General features: G+C 36.9%; 1 protein-coding gene across 1 annotated transcript in view; it reads left to right on the top strand.

Moving 5' to 3' along the window:
* The window catches only part of LOC139152621 (cubilin-like), a 45,402-nt gene that overhangs the window by 5,851 nt on the left and 25,017 nt on the right, over positions 1-14,534 (top strand). Inside the window, exons 3-6 of the mRNA XM_070725865.1 lie at positions 674-907; positions 2,887-3,009; positions 5,659-5,868; positions 9,949-10,059. Of these exons, the coding sequence (XP_070581966.1) occupies positions 674-907; positions 2,887-3,009; positions 5,659-5,868; positions 9,949-10,059 (678 nt within the window). The remainder of the gene's footprint in view (positions 1-673; positions 908-2,886; positions 3,010-5,658; positions 5,869-9,948; positions 10,060-14,534) is intronic.

Here is a 14,534-nt window from a genome sequence, read left to right as displayed (position 1 = left end):
CCATAATCGATTGTAATATTTAATTCATAGTTGTATAATAAAATGAGCTCAAATTGTGTCTTTGTTAAAGGCCCGATAGCTGTATCTTTTTCGCATTATTTTTGTGATTTTACTTCCAAACTAAAACAAGTTCATGGGAATGTACTCATTGAGGGGTGTTTATACAGGCAGAATAAACTGTCAACTGGGACTACATGTGCAATTTTGAGCAAGATAAATAATAAATGTTTGCCCAAACATAAAATGGCGCCCTCATGCTAATAAAGCAAAACACAGTACGCAGTGCATATATGCATTGGAAACTTCAAAGAAACAACACAGTAGTCTTATATAATGCATAGTGCTGAATGTATTCCACTGGGACATCATATGCTTTGTTTTCTTTGTAATATTACCAATTTTTAAAATGGCGGGAAATCAAAATAACGGTTAAAATTTAGATTTACTTGTCCAATGTTTCAGTGGTAAAAGGCTATATCCTTTAAATCTGTATAATTAAAAGAAAGTCAGAGAAAATAGAAAGCCTTTTTCTGGTCAACAAATTTCAAGAGTTACAGCTACAGGGGCTTTAATATTGTTACATTTGTATGTATTGTATATCAGATTTGACATTTTTCACCAGCAACATCATCAACTTTATAATTACCATCATTTTTCTGTTCTTTTCATGAAGATTGTTCATATGACCTGTCTGGCAATGATACGGAGTTCAATTCAACAAACTATCCCGAACCATACAGTGCCAACCTAGTTTGTACATGGACCATTACTGTTGAGGAAACATCGACTATATATTTAACCTTTGTGGATTTCTACGTCGATGGAACTGGTGATGTACTCCAGGTTTATGATGGAAGTATCTCTGCCGCCCAGTTGATCGGAAATTTCTCAAGAGATGGTCTCGGAGGTACATGTGTGATGTTTTTCTTTCACATTTTGTAAAAAATTATGTTCATTATTGTATAATTTAACTATATAAGTTAATAACGATTGGAGCAAATTGTTTGAAAGAAAACAAAACAAGAATATGACTTCATGCATTGGCCATGGATCAAAAATACACTTTTCTTCATGCTTAGGGGATACTAAGTCTTCTTGCACCTATATTTCAGTCATCTTTCCCTACCAACTGGTACAATATCAGATATTTTACTTTATACCTGAAAACTGCCTGCAGTACACCAGAGTTTTCTTTTTTCTCTTGATGTTATAATTGAAAATGTCAACTCCCCTACCATTCGAGGTTCATTTTAAGTATATACCATACGTGTACCAATAGTTTATGCACTGCTACACAATTGTAATGTGTACACGTATTATGCAAACTTCCGCAAGTTGGCCTGGTCAATCTCATACAAATCATCCTATCTCCTGTAAAAGCACAGCAATACTGGTACGGAGCAATCAAATATCAACTTTGAAAAACGTATTTGATGAGCATTGTGCATTTCATTACTCAATCAGAAGATGAATAAAAGTCGCAGTTTCTGTGGCCAATCGTGACTTTTGATGTACATGCCTTCCATTAAATATGAAAAGAGGTAAAAAAGATGGCCACAATGTGAGCAACAGAGAATTGGTCAGTACAAATGGTGGCTGTTTATATTACGTATTAATGAACCAAATGTACTGGTATTTTACGCACAAATGACCCAAATATACCCTTACTGTAAAATTATGCCATTCCAATTTATACATTGGCAATATTAGGATTACCCCTTTTCCTGCCAGACAGTACTAAGACTATTACTTCCCCATCAGCCAAGTCAGTAAAAAGCGGTATTAAGCCAAAACATGACGTATTTTCACCCGCTTGGCTTGGTATGTTATAGCATCTTTAGTCCAAAAAAATCAAGTTTACAGTATTTATGTTTTCAACAGCCTTCAAATGTACAGTATTATGTTAAAATACACTATATGGAATATGATGTGTTTCATTAATTTTAATCATCTTGACCTGATGGTGAAATATGGACTTGGCAGGAAAGGGTTACTGAATGAAGAAGAGACTTTCAAGTTTCAATCTATACTTGATGTCATAGATATATTGAAAAGTTAGATTCAGCAACCATGTAATTCTCACAAATTTAATAGTTTTCTCAACAAATTGAAATTGTGTGGTGTGAAATGGTCAATTCCATGATATAGGACTTGTAGGACATGCTCTTATCATTATAGAGATATTGTCTGCAGTTTGCAGAGCTATATATCCTTGCTTAACCCTTTGAGCTCTGTAATTTTCTCCCACCAAAATTGTAGTGCAAAATTTTACCAATTTGATGAAGTTTTCTATCATTTTTTGATAATTTTTGACCAAATGGAGATCACATTTCATTGGCTACAGTTTTTTCTCAAAATTTTGGCAAAATCTGAGAAAACATGGATTTATTTTGTAAAGGGGACAAAATAGATTTTTTTTCTATTGAGCTTTCACCGTTTTTTTGCCATTTTTCAATGCATTAGACTAGTGGGTGTTTTTAGATATGTTTAATCACTCTTAGCCAAATAGAGTTAATCCAAACCCTACTGGGTCAATGAGATTAGCTTTAACCATCTGAATAGCGCCTCACAGGGTGATCAGGAGAGAGTATGAAATACATGTATGTGAATTTCCGGTTGTTTTTGCCAAATAGTGAAAAAATAAACAAGGTTACCGACCCCCAATAATTATGTTTTTTTGAAAAGTATAGGACAAGAGCTAAAACTTACTAAAGATTGACAAGACTGACAATCCTAGAGGGTACACATATTTAATCCTTGAAATCTTGGGTGTAATTATAGCAAAATAGGTGAAAAAATACATTATCCCACTTGTTCACACATTTTAGTCCCTGAAGTGCTTTCTACCTTAAAAAAACTGCATGACTCTCATTGCAATATTTTCAGCAATCACTTCAGAAACTTTCATGGTAGTTTCTTCAAACAACACCTTGATCGTCAAGTTGACTTCAAGCTCAGAAGAGTCTCCAAGCTTCAAGAGAAGGTTCGCTGCTGTTTACACAACGGATGGTAAGTATATTGGGCAGCTTCACCGTGTTTGTTTTCACGACAACATAACTTTACTTGAAAGTATAGTGACAACGAAAGTGACTTTACTATAAAAAAAAAACCAATTATCATATCCTTCATACTCCATTTGACTTTGTGGTGTGTGGTCAAAACTTCTATCTCTGTACTTTTCTTCATTAGAATTCCTATCAATCAAGATATACTGGAAATTCAGTTTTCTCTTAAAGGGAAACCTAAGTCCAGCGACATTGACCGTTTATCCCTTAAAAAATCACCCTTGAATAAAATGCAGCTCAAATTTGCAACGTAATTGCAGTCGCCGACGACTACGGAGCGACGAAAAGAGACATTGAAGTAGACGACATTTATGGAAATGAGCTCGGAATCCCATGGGCGCGAAAGGGCTCATGGGAGGAGCGTGCGTGACGTCATCGGCGATACACGAACGTGTGTGACGGCTACCAAAGCATTGGAGTCTATGACTGCAGGAGTGCAGTTCTGCACGTTACGACTCTTTAATGCTCAGTAGCATAAAAAATAGTTACCTGTTGTTCAGTTGAGTGCAAAAATCACTCAGGGAAGAACAAACGGAGTCAGCTTTTACCGTCTTCCCACAGAACAGCTTTTTCAAAGACAGTGGCTAAAGAAAGTCGGGCGAGTTAAAAATCTGTAAAAGATACAACGTTATGTTCTAATTCTTTCAGGATGATTGTTTTATAAGGGATTTCGGGATTCTGATACCGATACAAGACGATACTACAAAATGCGGTTCGTATCTCGACATGCTGAGTCAGCCTACTATCGCCGGTTTTAACCAGATAAATATTAATATTGGCGATTTCGGGACTCTAAAATCCGAAGACGAAACTACACAAAGCGTCTCTTATCTTGACATCCCGGGTCTGCCAATCTCCGATATATAACCAATAAATAAAGGCAATTTCGGGACTATACCTTGTAATATTGATATTACAAGATATTGGAATGACTTTTTGCCTACTGTGTCTCGGCACGCCGGTGTGAGAAATCGCCGATATTATATTTACCCGATAAATATCAATTGCGCCGGAACTCCTAGGCTAATATCCATACCTGACGATCCTAGATTTACTTGCACTGTGTGGTGTTGGCATGCTGGGTCTACGAAATCACGGATATTTATCGATAAATATCGGCGACTTAGGACTTTAACTCTGATACTAGACGATACTTTGTCAAATCCTGGGTAAATATCCGATGTATATCAGAGATTTCACCACCTAACAGATCTGACCACCCGACTACCTCTGTCCGACTCTTAGTTCAAAAATAGCATCCATGGCCGGTAGTCAAGAATACTGTATGTTTTACATTATTAGATTTATTAATGCACGAAATACATTTTTTACATGTAAAGCATTTTTTTCATTAAATGTCCACACGGGACTTCGTCGAGAGGGCCGATCGGATATCATCGGGACTCGGGAGGCCCTTGCACAAATTACATTCTTTACATGTAAACATTTTTACTTGGCGATCGGGACTTGAACAGAGGACATATCGGAAATCATCAGGAGTTTGGGCTGGTCTTGTATGAAACACATTCCTTACAACAAGCTTTAAGACGATACCATTTTTTTAAATAGCGGGCAAATATTCATTATATCGGCGATTTCATCACTTTGTAGATCTGAGTAAGTCCGACTTCCTAAGTTCGACACCAGCTTCGAAAAACAGACGACACTATAATAGATTTGTCAAATCGCGAATAAATATTTTCTGATACATATCGGAGATTTCGCAACCTTAAAGATCTGGCCAAGCTCGACTTACACGGTAACACATACAATCGATCAGTCAATCATTCAGTATCATTCACGAACCAAAAATTAATTTTAAGGGACTGGTACAGAAAACTCTGTTTTAGAAACGTAGCGTTGAAGGATCGCAGGGTCACTCAGTCTCTCCAATCCAGTTGGGGTCTGTACAAGCACAGTGACTCCCTCCGCTGAATCATACACAAAACGCAAGCAACCAAGATATGAACGATGTTTTGAGATGCTTTCTAATTATTACATATCTTGGTTCAAATTAGTATGGTTTTATTTCAGTCAGGGAAAAGTAATACTCGATGTCAGAAATATCGCTGTCCGAACTCTCCATAGTCGTCTTACGAACGCGCTGAACTGTTCACAGTACTCCTCCAGCTGCAAGCTACAATCGTCTGTATCGCCGATGACGTCACGCACGCTTCTCCCATGAGCCCTTTCGCGCCCATGGAATTCCGGACTCATTTCCATAAATGTCGTCTACTTGAACTTCTCTTTTCGTCGCGCCGTAGTCGTCAGCGCGTGCAATTATGTTGCAAATTTGAGCTGCATTTTACTCAAGGGTGATTTTGGAAGGGATAAACTGTCAAAGTCGCTGGACTTAGGTTTCCCTTTAATACAAAGTCGTTTTACTCCTTAACAAAGAGAGTTCATATTAGGATATCTTTTTCAAATAAAGTGGACTTGTCCTGAACATGTGAAGTAGAGAATATTTTGATGTAGAATGGGTCATTATGATTGGTAATAAAAAATTCCTTTCATATGGTGTAAATGTTGTCTGCAGATCTAGAGAAATATCTTTTGACTTTATTGGCAAAGAATTTAAATTGCTTTTTTGTAGATTGTAGTTACAGCTTCACAGAAGACTCCTGGTCCAGCTCCTTTGGTCGGGTCTTCTACCCGAAGGATTTATCCAGGATGCTGACATGTACATGGAGTATTGATGCTGCCTTTGGCCATAAGCTGTCATTGTCATTTGATGGTGTACCATCTGAAAATAATTCGTATGTGGTTGTGAGAGAAAATGGAAAGATATGGGCAAACTATTCAGGTATAGCAGTCAGTGTCTCTGAACATCAGGAAAACAGACTACAAGAACATTTCTTTAGTGTTGCAAAGTGGCATTGATATTTTGAAGGATTTTTTCAATATCTCGTTTTGATACGGGCAGTCTATATTTTGATGTACAGATATTTGATGCGAAAAGCAAAATTTAGAAAAAAAGCAGATCTTACCTTTCCCAACCATTTTCATTTTCATTATTTGTCATTAGTGCTGATTTGCACTATTCTAGGTAACATAGTAGCTAGAATAACAAACTGAGGACAAAGCACTGCGATATTTTTACTCACTAGTTTTTGAATGTGAATGTGTCCATAATCTCATCCAGTTTGATGTTTGTCAGTAAAAAGAAGTACCGGTATATTTGAAAATGTGTCACAAAAAGATACTGTAAATTTATACTTTTTGACTCTGATGTCAATTTGTAGATTTCTGCCTACTTTGAATTCCTCTATGTGTTCTGCTTTGTAGCTCCCTGTTACACTAACTGACTCTCTCTATCTGTATGCTTTGCTACATGGTATTGGTACATGTATTTGTAAACTTAAAGCACAGGTGACTCCCACAAGTAGTGGCAATCATCTGAGATTGCAAAGCAGCTGGGAATAATATAAGGTTATTCCCAAAATTTTGGGAATAACCTTATTATTATACATGTACACCTTTTTAGTCCAACTTTACAAGTAAAAAGTAGAAATTAAGGCGTCTTTTAGATGCTCAACGCACACTGTACTGAGCGATGCAAGCAGAGTGGGAGCGCGTTGAGCACGTCCGCTAAGCGCACAGAATGAAATTTCAACTTGCGCTGTGCAGTGCACATGGTAGAAATTGTATGTCAGCAGCATAATTTCACTCAAATTCACAGGTTTTGGACTGACCACGATTTTATTTGGGAAGTACTGAATGCTAAAAAGTATATGTTTTTGTAAAAAATGTAAAATTTGCTCTTCTTTTTCTCCGTGTTGACGTAAGGTGTTTTGAGGTCAAAGGTCAAATAGCGTCCAATAACACCTAAAGTTATTGTACTCTGCGTCTTCTGATACCGAAACTTACTGTACGACAAAACTCCATAGGTTACAGACGCAGGTGTATAATAATGACATGTACAAAATACGAAATGCTTTATGAGAATGTATTCTCATGCTCATTCTTACAATTGTCAAGCCACTGAAAACCCCGATGAAGAAACCAAATAAAAGCCTTTTTGGACACCGTGGTGCGAAGCACCAAAGGTGTCCTTTGTCGCCACAATGTCTGTGTGTGTGTCCGTCTGTCCGTCCGTCCGTCCGTCCGTCCGTCCGTAGACAGATTTTGTTCCACTCATAACTTAAGAACCCTTAGGTCCAATGTCATGCAATTTGGTATTTGGTATTATCATGATGAGACTTAGATCTGATTAGATTTTGGTGGGTGTGGCTTATTAATTAATTGCTCATTTGCATATTTTATGACTTTTTTGCCATAGGGCTATATCTCAAGAAATATTGAACCAAATTTGATGTGACTGTACACATACTTAATTAGTCCCCACGGACACCGTCCCGGGGGGGGGGGGGGACTTATAGGTTTGGTCATGTCCGTGCGTCCGTCCATCCGTGCGACCGTCTGTCTGTTCACGCAGATATCTCAGAGACGCCTGGAGCGATTTCGTTCAAACTTGGTACAAGGATAGTACTCTACCTCATACAGGTGCACGTCAATTTGTTTCACAATGCGATCAAATTTGGCCGTGTTAGAGGACTTTTTAGTTTTCACCTCCATAGACTCCCATGTATAAGGCAGTCCATAGACTCCCATGTATAAGGCAGTCCATAGACTCCCATGTATAAGGCAGTCCATAGACTCCCATGTATAAGGCAGTCCATAGACTCCCATGTATAAGGCAGTCCATAGACTCCCATGTATAAGGCCAAGAAAATTAAAAATTTAGTTTCTCATCGTATTCATATTGCAAAAAGGATGCAGTGACACAGTTTTTAGTCCCAACAGATAAAGTCCAGGGGGCTCATAGATTGGGTCATGTCAGTCCGTTAGTCCATCCATGTGAGTCCATCTGTTCACGCACGATATCTCAGACGCTTTGACAAAATGTTACGTGACCTTGGTGACCTTTGACCACGAATATACATATTTGTCCATAACTCAGTAACCACAAGTGCTAAACCTTTCATATATGGTATGATGGGACACCCTATGACGCCACATATTGTACCTCATTAAATATGTGCATATCTAACTTGAGCAAGCCAATGGAGCTAGAGGTCTGATTTTTGGTATATATGGATAACTTAGCAATACAATTTTTTTTGACAAAATGTGACCTTTGACCTCAAATATACATATTTGTCCATAACTCAGTAATCACTAATGCTACACCCTTCATATTTGGTATGATGGGACACCTTATGACGCCACATATTGTTCCTCATTAATTATGTGCATATCTAATTTTGAGCGAGCCAATAGAGCCAGAGGTCTGATTTTTGGTATATAGGGATAACTTAGCAATGCAATTTTTTTGACAAAATGTCACGTGACCTCAATTACCTTTGACCTCAAATATACATATTTGTGCATAACTCAGTAACTACAAGTGCTACACTCTTCATATTTGGTATGATGGGACACCTTATGACGCCACATATTGTACCTCATTAAGTATGCACATATCTAATTTTGAGCGAGCCAATAGAGCTAGAGGTCTGATTTTTGGTATATAGGGATAACTTAGCAATACAATTTTTTGACAAAATGTCACGTGACCTCGGTGACCTTTGACCTCAAATATACATATTTGCCCAAAACTCAGTAACCACAAGTGCTACACCCTTCATATTTGGTATGATGGGACACACTTATGACGCCAAATATTGAACCTCATTAATTATGCACATATCTAATCTTACGCGAGCCAATGGAGCTAGAGGTCTGATTTTTGGTATATAGGGGGATAACTTAGCAATACAATTTTTTTGACAAAATGTCACGTGACCTCGGTGACCTTTGACCTCAAATATACATATTTGTCCATAACTCAGTAACCACAAGTGCTACACCCTTCATGTATGATATGATGGGACACCTTATGACGCCACATATTGTACCTCATTAATTATGCACATATCTAATTTTGAGCGAGCCAATAGAGCTGGATGTCTGATTTTTGGTATATAGGGATAACTATACGAGAGAAATTTTTTGACCAAATGTCATGTGACCTCAATGACCTTTTGCCTAAAATATATGTTTATGTCAATAAATAAGTAACCACAAGTGCTATGTCCTTTGTATTTAGTAGGATGGGAGACCTTATGACAACACACGCTTTACCTCATTAATTATGTACACATCTAATTCTGGCAAGCGAATAGAGCTAGAGGTCTGATTTTTGGCATATAGGGATTAATTAGCAATATGATTTTTTTTTCAAAACATCATGTGACCTCGATGACCTTTGACCTTGATTATACATATATATGCATATCTCAGTAACCACAAGCTCTTTACGCTTCAATTTTGATTGGATAATAGACCTTCACATGTCACATCTTGTACCTCATTTTTTATTCACATATGTATTTCTTGGCTGGCCAATACAGCTAGAGGTCTGATCTTTTTTCCTGATTTAGAACCATAACTTAGACATGCCTCTTGTTTCAAATTGGGAACAATGACATAGACCTATGTGTCCATAGATCTGAACATATACACTCCAGTGATACTTCTTAATGACCTCATTTCCTGCCCCATCAAGACTAATACTCCTATTACAAGTGGGGACTATGTCATTGTCAATGACTTGTTACCCTATAGCATAACTATGGTAAAAGTTTAGTAAGTTTGGTTAATTCCAAAGCACATTCTGAAAGTACTCTTCTGGAATATACAGAATATTATCTCACATAGTGAGTGTCTGAATGTTATTCTGAATTGTATTCCAAAGCACATTCTGAAAGTACTCTTCTGAAAATTTCACATTCTTTGCCACTGCACCATCTCCCTAATACATACTGATGACCCACGGTGTCCACTCAAGTCTCACTTGATTTCTCTTTATTCCTCTGATAAGGGAGTGGAGATTTCCCTGATATTATATCCAATGGAACTGAATTACAAGTGGAGTTTGTTAAAAACACTTCAACAAATGCTACCTTAAAAGCATCATTCATGACAATATCTGGTAAGTCTGATGTCTTGGCCAGACAGTTTAACTGATCAGAGTCTCAACGCACATTGGAAATTGACTGTACACTGATGATAGCAGTGTACTGTTCTGGTACTTTCTCTTTCACTTTTTCTGTACCAATAGATTGTGTCTTTTAAGGTAGCTAGATACCTTACAGACACTTTCAGATATTTCAGTTATAGAATCCCCAAACCCCAATAAAGTATATGTTTTCTGAAAACCCTGATATTGGGAAATCCAGTCGTGCTCAGTACACATTCATTATTTGCATAACAGTCATTCAAATATGTGACTGGCCTTATAGTCCAGTCATTTTATGCCAAAAAAGGGGGTAACCCACCACAAATTGCAACAGAAAAAACCCATATAAAAACATATCAAAAGTCTCTCAAAATCCAAGGAGTGGAAAACCGCCTAATTTGCATAAATCCAAAATGGCCGCCCTGGTATTATAGGTTCAACGCTTTTGGCCACTTACTACCCAATATTGGTCCGATTTTGATAATTTTTTTTATTTCCATATACCTTGTACATTCCCTTCATATTTTAGACATGTTGACGATAATTCCATCGTTATTATTTACAAAACAGGAACATAAGTCTGAATTTTACGGTAAAACAATGGTATTCTCACACACTACCGGTATGTCTTGTAATCAATACTTGTTTCATTTTATACGATACAAATGTCTGTAATGTGAAATAAATAAATAAATAAATAAATAAGAAAGAAAGACAAGAAAGACAAAATTATTCATCAGTTGTTGCTTCGTCTTTGGTAGTAAAGGGAAAGCAACTCCACATATCGTTCTTATTTGGGTTGTTTGCGTTTCGTGTATCACGATATTGTGTATAATATAAGTGTATATCATGTTTGGCTGTTTTATGTAAAATGTTGCTTAGCCATGGCGAGACGTACCCGTAATCTACGTGTCTTGTGTTAATCCGCACTGGAGCGGAGAGATTGCTGTGACACTACGATACTTTGGCGCTACGTTTCGAAAACAGAGTTTTCTGGGGTACACACTTGGAGATAGGTTCGGGTTAGAGAGAGACAGAATGGCCGGAGACAGCTTTGTATTGTGTCTTAGTATGACCAAGTTCAAAGCTAAAAAAATGAAACAAAGAAACAAGAATCATAGTATGAACAAAAATAACGAAACGTCATCACAATAGAACAAAATTGAGCACTGTATCAAACAACAATCTCAGATTCATTAAGAACCTATCAACACACAAACTCACCAACATTGAAATCAACGTACTTAGCAAAGGCTTAAAATTCATTCCCACACCAAATCGTCCTAACAGAATCCACCTGTTATGGGACATACAAATACATTTGGAAAATGAGACTCCGATATATCATGAGACACTGACCATATCACACCCATTCAAAATGAACTCTAAATGGATCCCACATACCCGTACAACTGAGAACATAAAACTAGAAAATTTGGAAGCGACAAAATTGGCTATTGTTAACACACCTATTCGAAACACAAAAAACAACATGACACATGCAGAACAAATAGCGTTGAAAACCCTATCAAAAAACAAGTACATAACACTAAAAAAACTTCCAAAACCAACCAATAATCGCATAGAGAAGGGCAACACACTTATAAGTGCCAGACTTCACAAAAACTACAATAGCTCAAACTCAGGTTCTCACGAACCTACACAAACACAACAAGATCAAACAATAGACATTCTAGCTTACCTACTTGAACAACAAGAGTAAGTGGAACAACATATTACCAAATAAAAACAATCAACCATTCAACACGTCTCACCAATCAAAAATGAATTTCAAGGGACTGATGAAGAAAACTCTGTTTTCGAAACGTAGCGCCAAAGGATTGTAGTGTCGAAGCAATCTTTCTGCTCCAGTGCGGATTAACACAAGACACATAGATAACGGTACGTCTTGCCATGTTTAAGCAACATTTTACATAAAACAGCCAAACATGATATACACTTATATTATACACAATATCATACACAAAACGCAAACAATCCAAATATGAACGATGTGTGGAGTTGCTTTCCCTTTAATACCAATACTATTTAATTCCTGTGTGATCTGTACACCTTCAAAGAGACTTTAAACCCCATCTCCCTTGGCTCGGCTCTCCCGCGCTGGCACACCCCGTCAATTCAGGCGCGGCTGTTTATCTACAATTTGGGGTAAAATAAACAGCATTTGGGAAACTGGTAATTTTACAATTACCAGCTAGTATTGAACCCCATGTTGAGTTTCACAACTGTGATGACAACCAGTGTATCCTGGTAAAACAATATCACCACGCTAGATATAACTAGACTTCAAACCATGTTAACTGTGTTTGATATGAATAAACCGTCCACTTTTTATAGAACGAATGTTCTAAAACAATGCGTAAGTTCAACCGGTGGCTTTTACAGTCATGCTCAACGGAAAGTAGACGATGAGATTAAATGATACCTTACTCAATTACTAATTTACATCAGACACTTTATTTCTAAAACTACACTAGTACCTCACAATATTGCTTGCGAGCGGCAAGTTCTCAAAGACAAGAATAACAAATACCAGACCTAAATGATTCCTTAACATAACAGTCGCTTGCCTGCTTCTCTGCCGACATGAGTGCCTTATCTCTTTCCACTGGTTTATTGCCGTAATCTTATACCACGATACTAATTACACAGCGACAAAAAGACAACTGTAGTTCTTGCTGAAATGAACGTCATCGCCGGGGTAGACCGGCCGACATTGTTGAGACACTGCTCAGTAAGTGTCAAGTAGATTGGATTTTTCAATCTTTAAAATCATGACTTCTGCTTTTGCCAATTTTCATTTTCTTTGACACTAAAATGCCTTAAAACAGATTACCCCTAATTCTTTGTATGAAAATGCCTCGACCTAACCCCCCTAATTCTTTGTAAAACAGGTCCACACTTACGATTGATAACAATGGGTATTTTGCCAAACCATGGTGGTGAAAATGTTACAATCAACTGCCACTCTGTAATTTGTGCTTGAGTGAAGATAAGTGTGGACAAAAACATTTGGATAAAACTGACTTAATTTGGCAATGTTATCACGCATGGTGGTCTCTAGCTATGTACCATATCGCCAACTTTACAATTATCTAAGCTACTGATGATTAATGTGAAATACTGTCTATGTGTCCACTGTTCTGTGTATCTCTTCTAGCAGTCAAACAGTGGTGCAACTATTCTCATGCATACTCTTCCAAGTACATTTGATTGGGATGTTTAACGTTTTGTGTTTATTATATCCAATCAAATGAGACTTTGTCTATCTGTTATTCAATGGCTCAAAATTGATGAGGGTCAATTACAGATTTGTATAATCCTCTACAAGATTTACTCGCCAAACCAGAGAAACCATATAATTATTGTCTGTCTCAAGATATCTTTGCAAGAGCTTTTCAGACAAAACGTTTGATTCGTGAATGATGAAGATGTTTCATTATTTGCCTTTTATATATCTCTTTGAGAGGCACATATGTTACTTCATGCTTCAGCCAACTTACAGTTGTCTTTTTGTCGCTGTGTAATTAGTATCGTGGTATAAGATTACGGCAATAAACCAGTGGAAAGAGATAAGGCACTCATGTCGGCAGAGAAGCAGGCAAGCGACTGTTATGTTAAGGAATCATTTAGGTCTGGTATTTGTTATTCTTGTCTTTGAGAACTTGCCGCTCGCAAGCAATATTGTGAGGCACTAGTGTAGTTTTAGAAATAAAGTGTCTGATGTAAATTAGTAATTGAGTAAGGTATCATTTAATCTCATCGTCTACTTTCCGTTGAGCATAACTGTAATGTGAAAATAGGGAATAGGTTATTGGCAAATTAACAACCCAAAAACAAAATGGATACATATTCTGTATTAGTTATACTGAGATTGCTTTCAATTTTATTTATATATTTCACACCATATACATTAGCATCTTGCAAAATTAGACAAGTATTGATTGGAAGGTGAAGTGTGTTTGTGTACCATTGTTTTACCCTGAAATTCAGACTTGTGTGCCTATTTTATTAATAACCACAATTGGAAATGCCCTAAAAATGTTGGAAATCAGAAGAGAATGTACAATTTATTGGGAAATAAAAATAAATGTCCAAATTGGACTGATATCGCAGAAAATGTGGTCATAAATGTTGATTCTATAATACCGGGGTGGCCATTTTGGATTTATGCAAATTAGGCATTGTTCCACTCCTTGTGTATTTATTTATTTATTTATTTATTTATTTATTTATTTATTTATTTATTTAACATTACAGACATTTGCACATTATAAAATCATGAAACAAGTATTGATTAGAAGACATAGTGTGTGAGAATACCATTGTTTTACCGTAAAATTCAGACTTATGTTCCTGTTTTGTAAATAAAAACAATGGAATTATCGTAAACATGTCTAAAATATCATGAAAATGTACAAGGTACA

This window comes from Ptychodera flava, chromosome 16 (genome assembly GCF_041260155.1).
Source record: "Ptychodera flava strain L36383 chromosome 16, AS_Pfla_20210202, whole genome shotgun sequence".
In the NCBI taxonomy this organism is placed as follows: Eukaryota; Metazoa; Hemichordata; class Enteropneusta; family Ptychoderidae; genus Ptychodera; species Ptychodera flava.
Note: the sequence above shows the minus strand (reverse complement) of the source record. Positions and strands in the feature narration are given on the sequence as shown.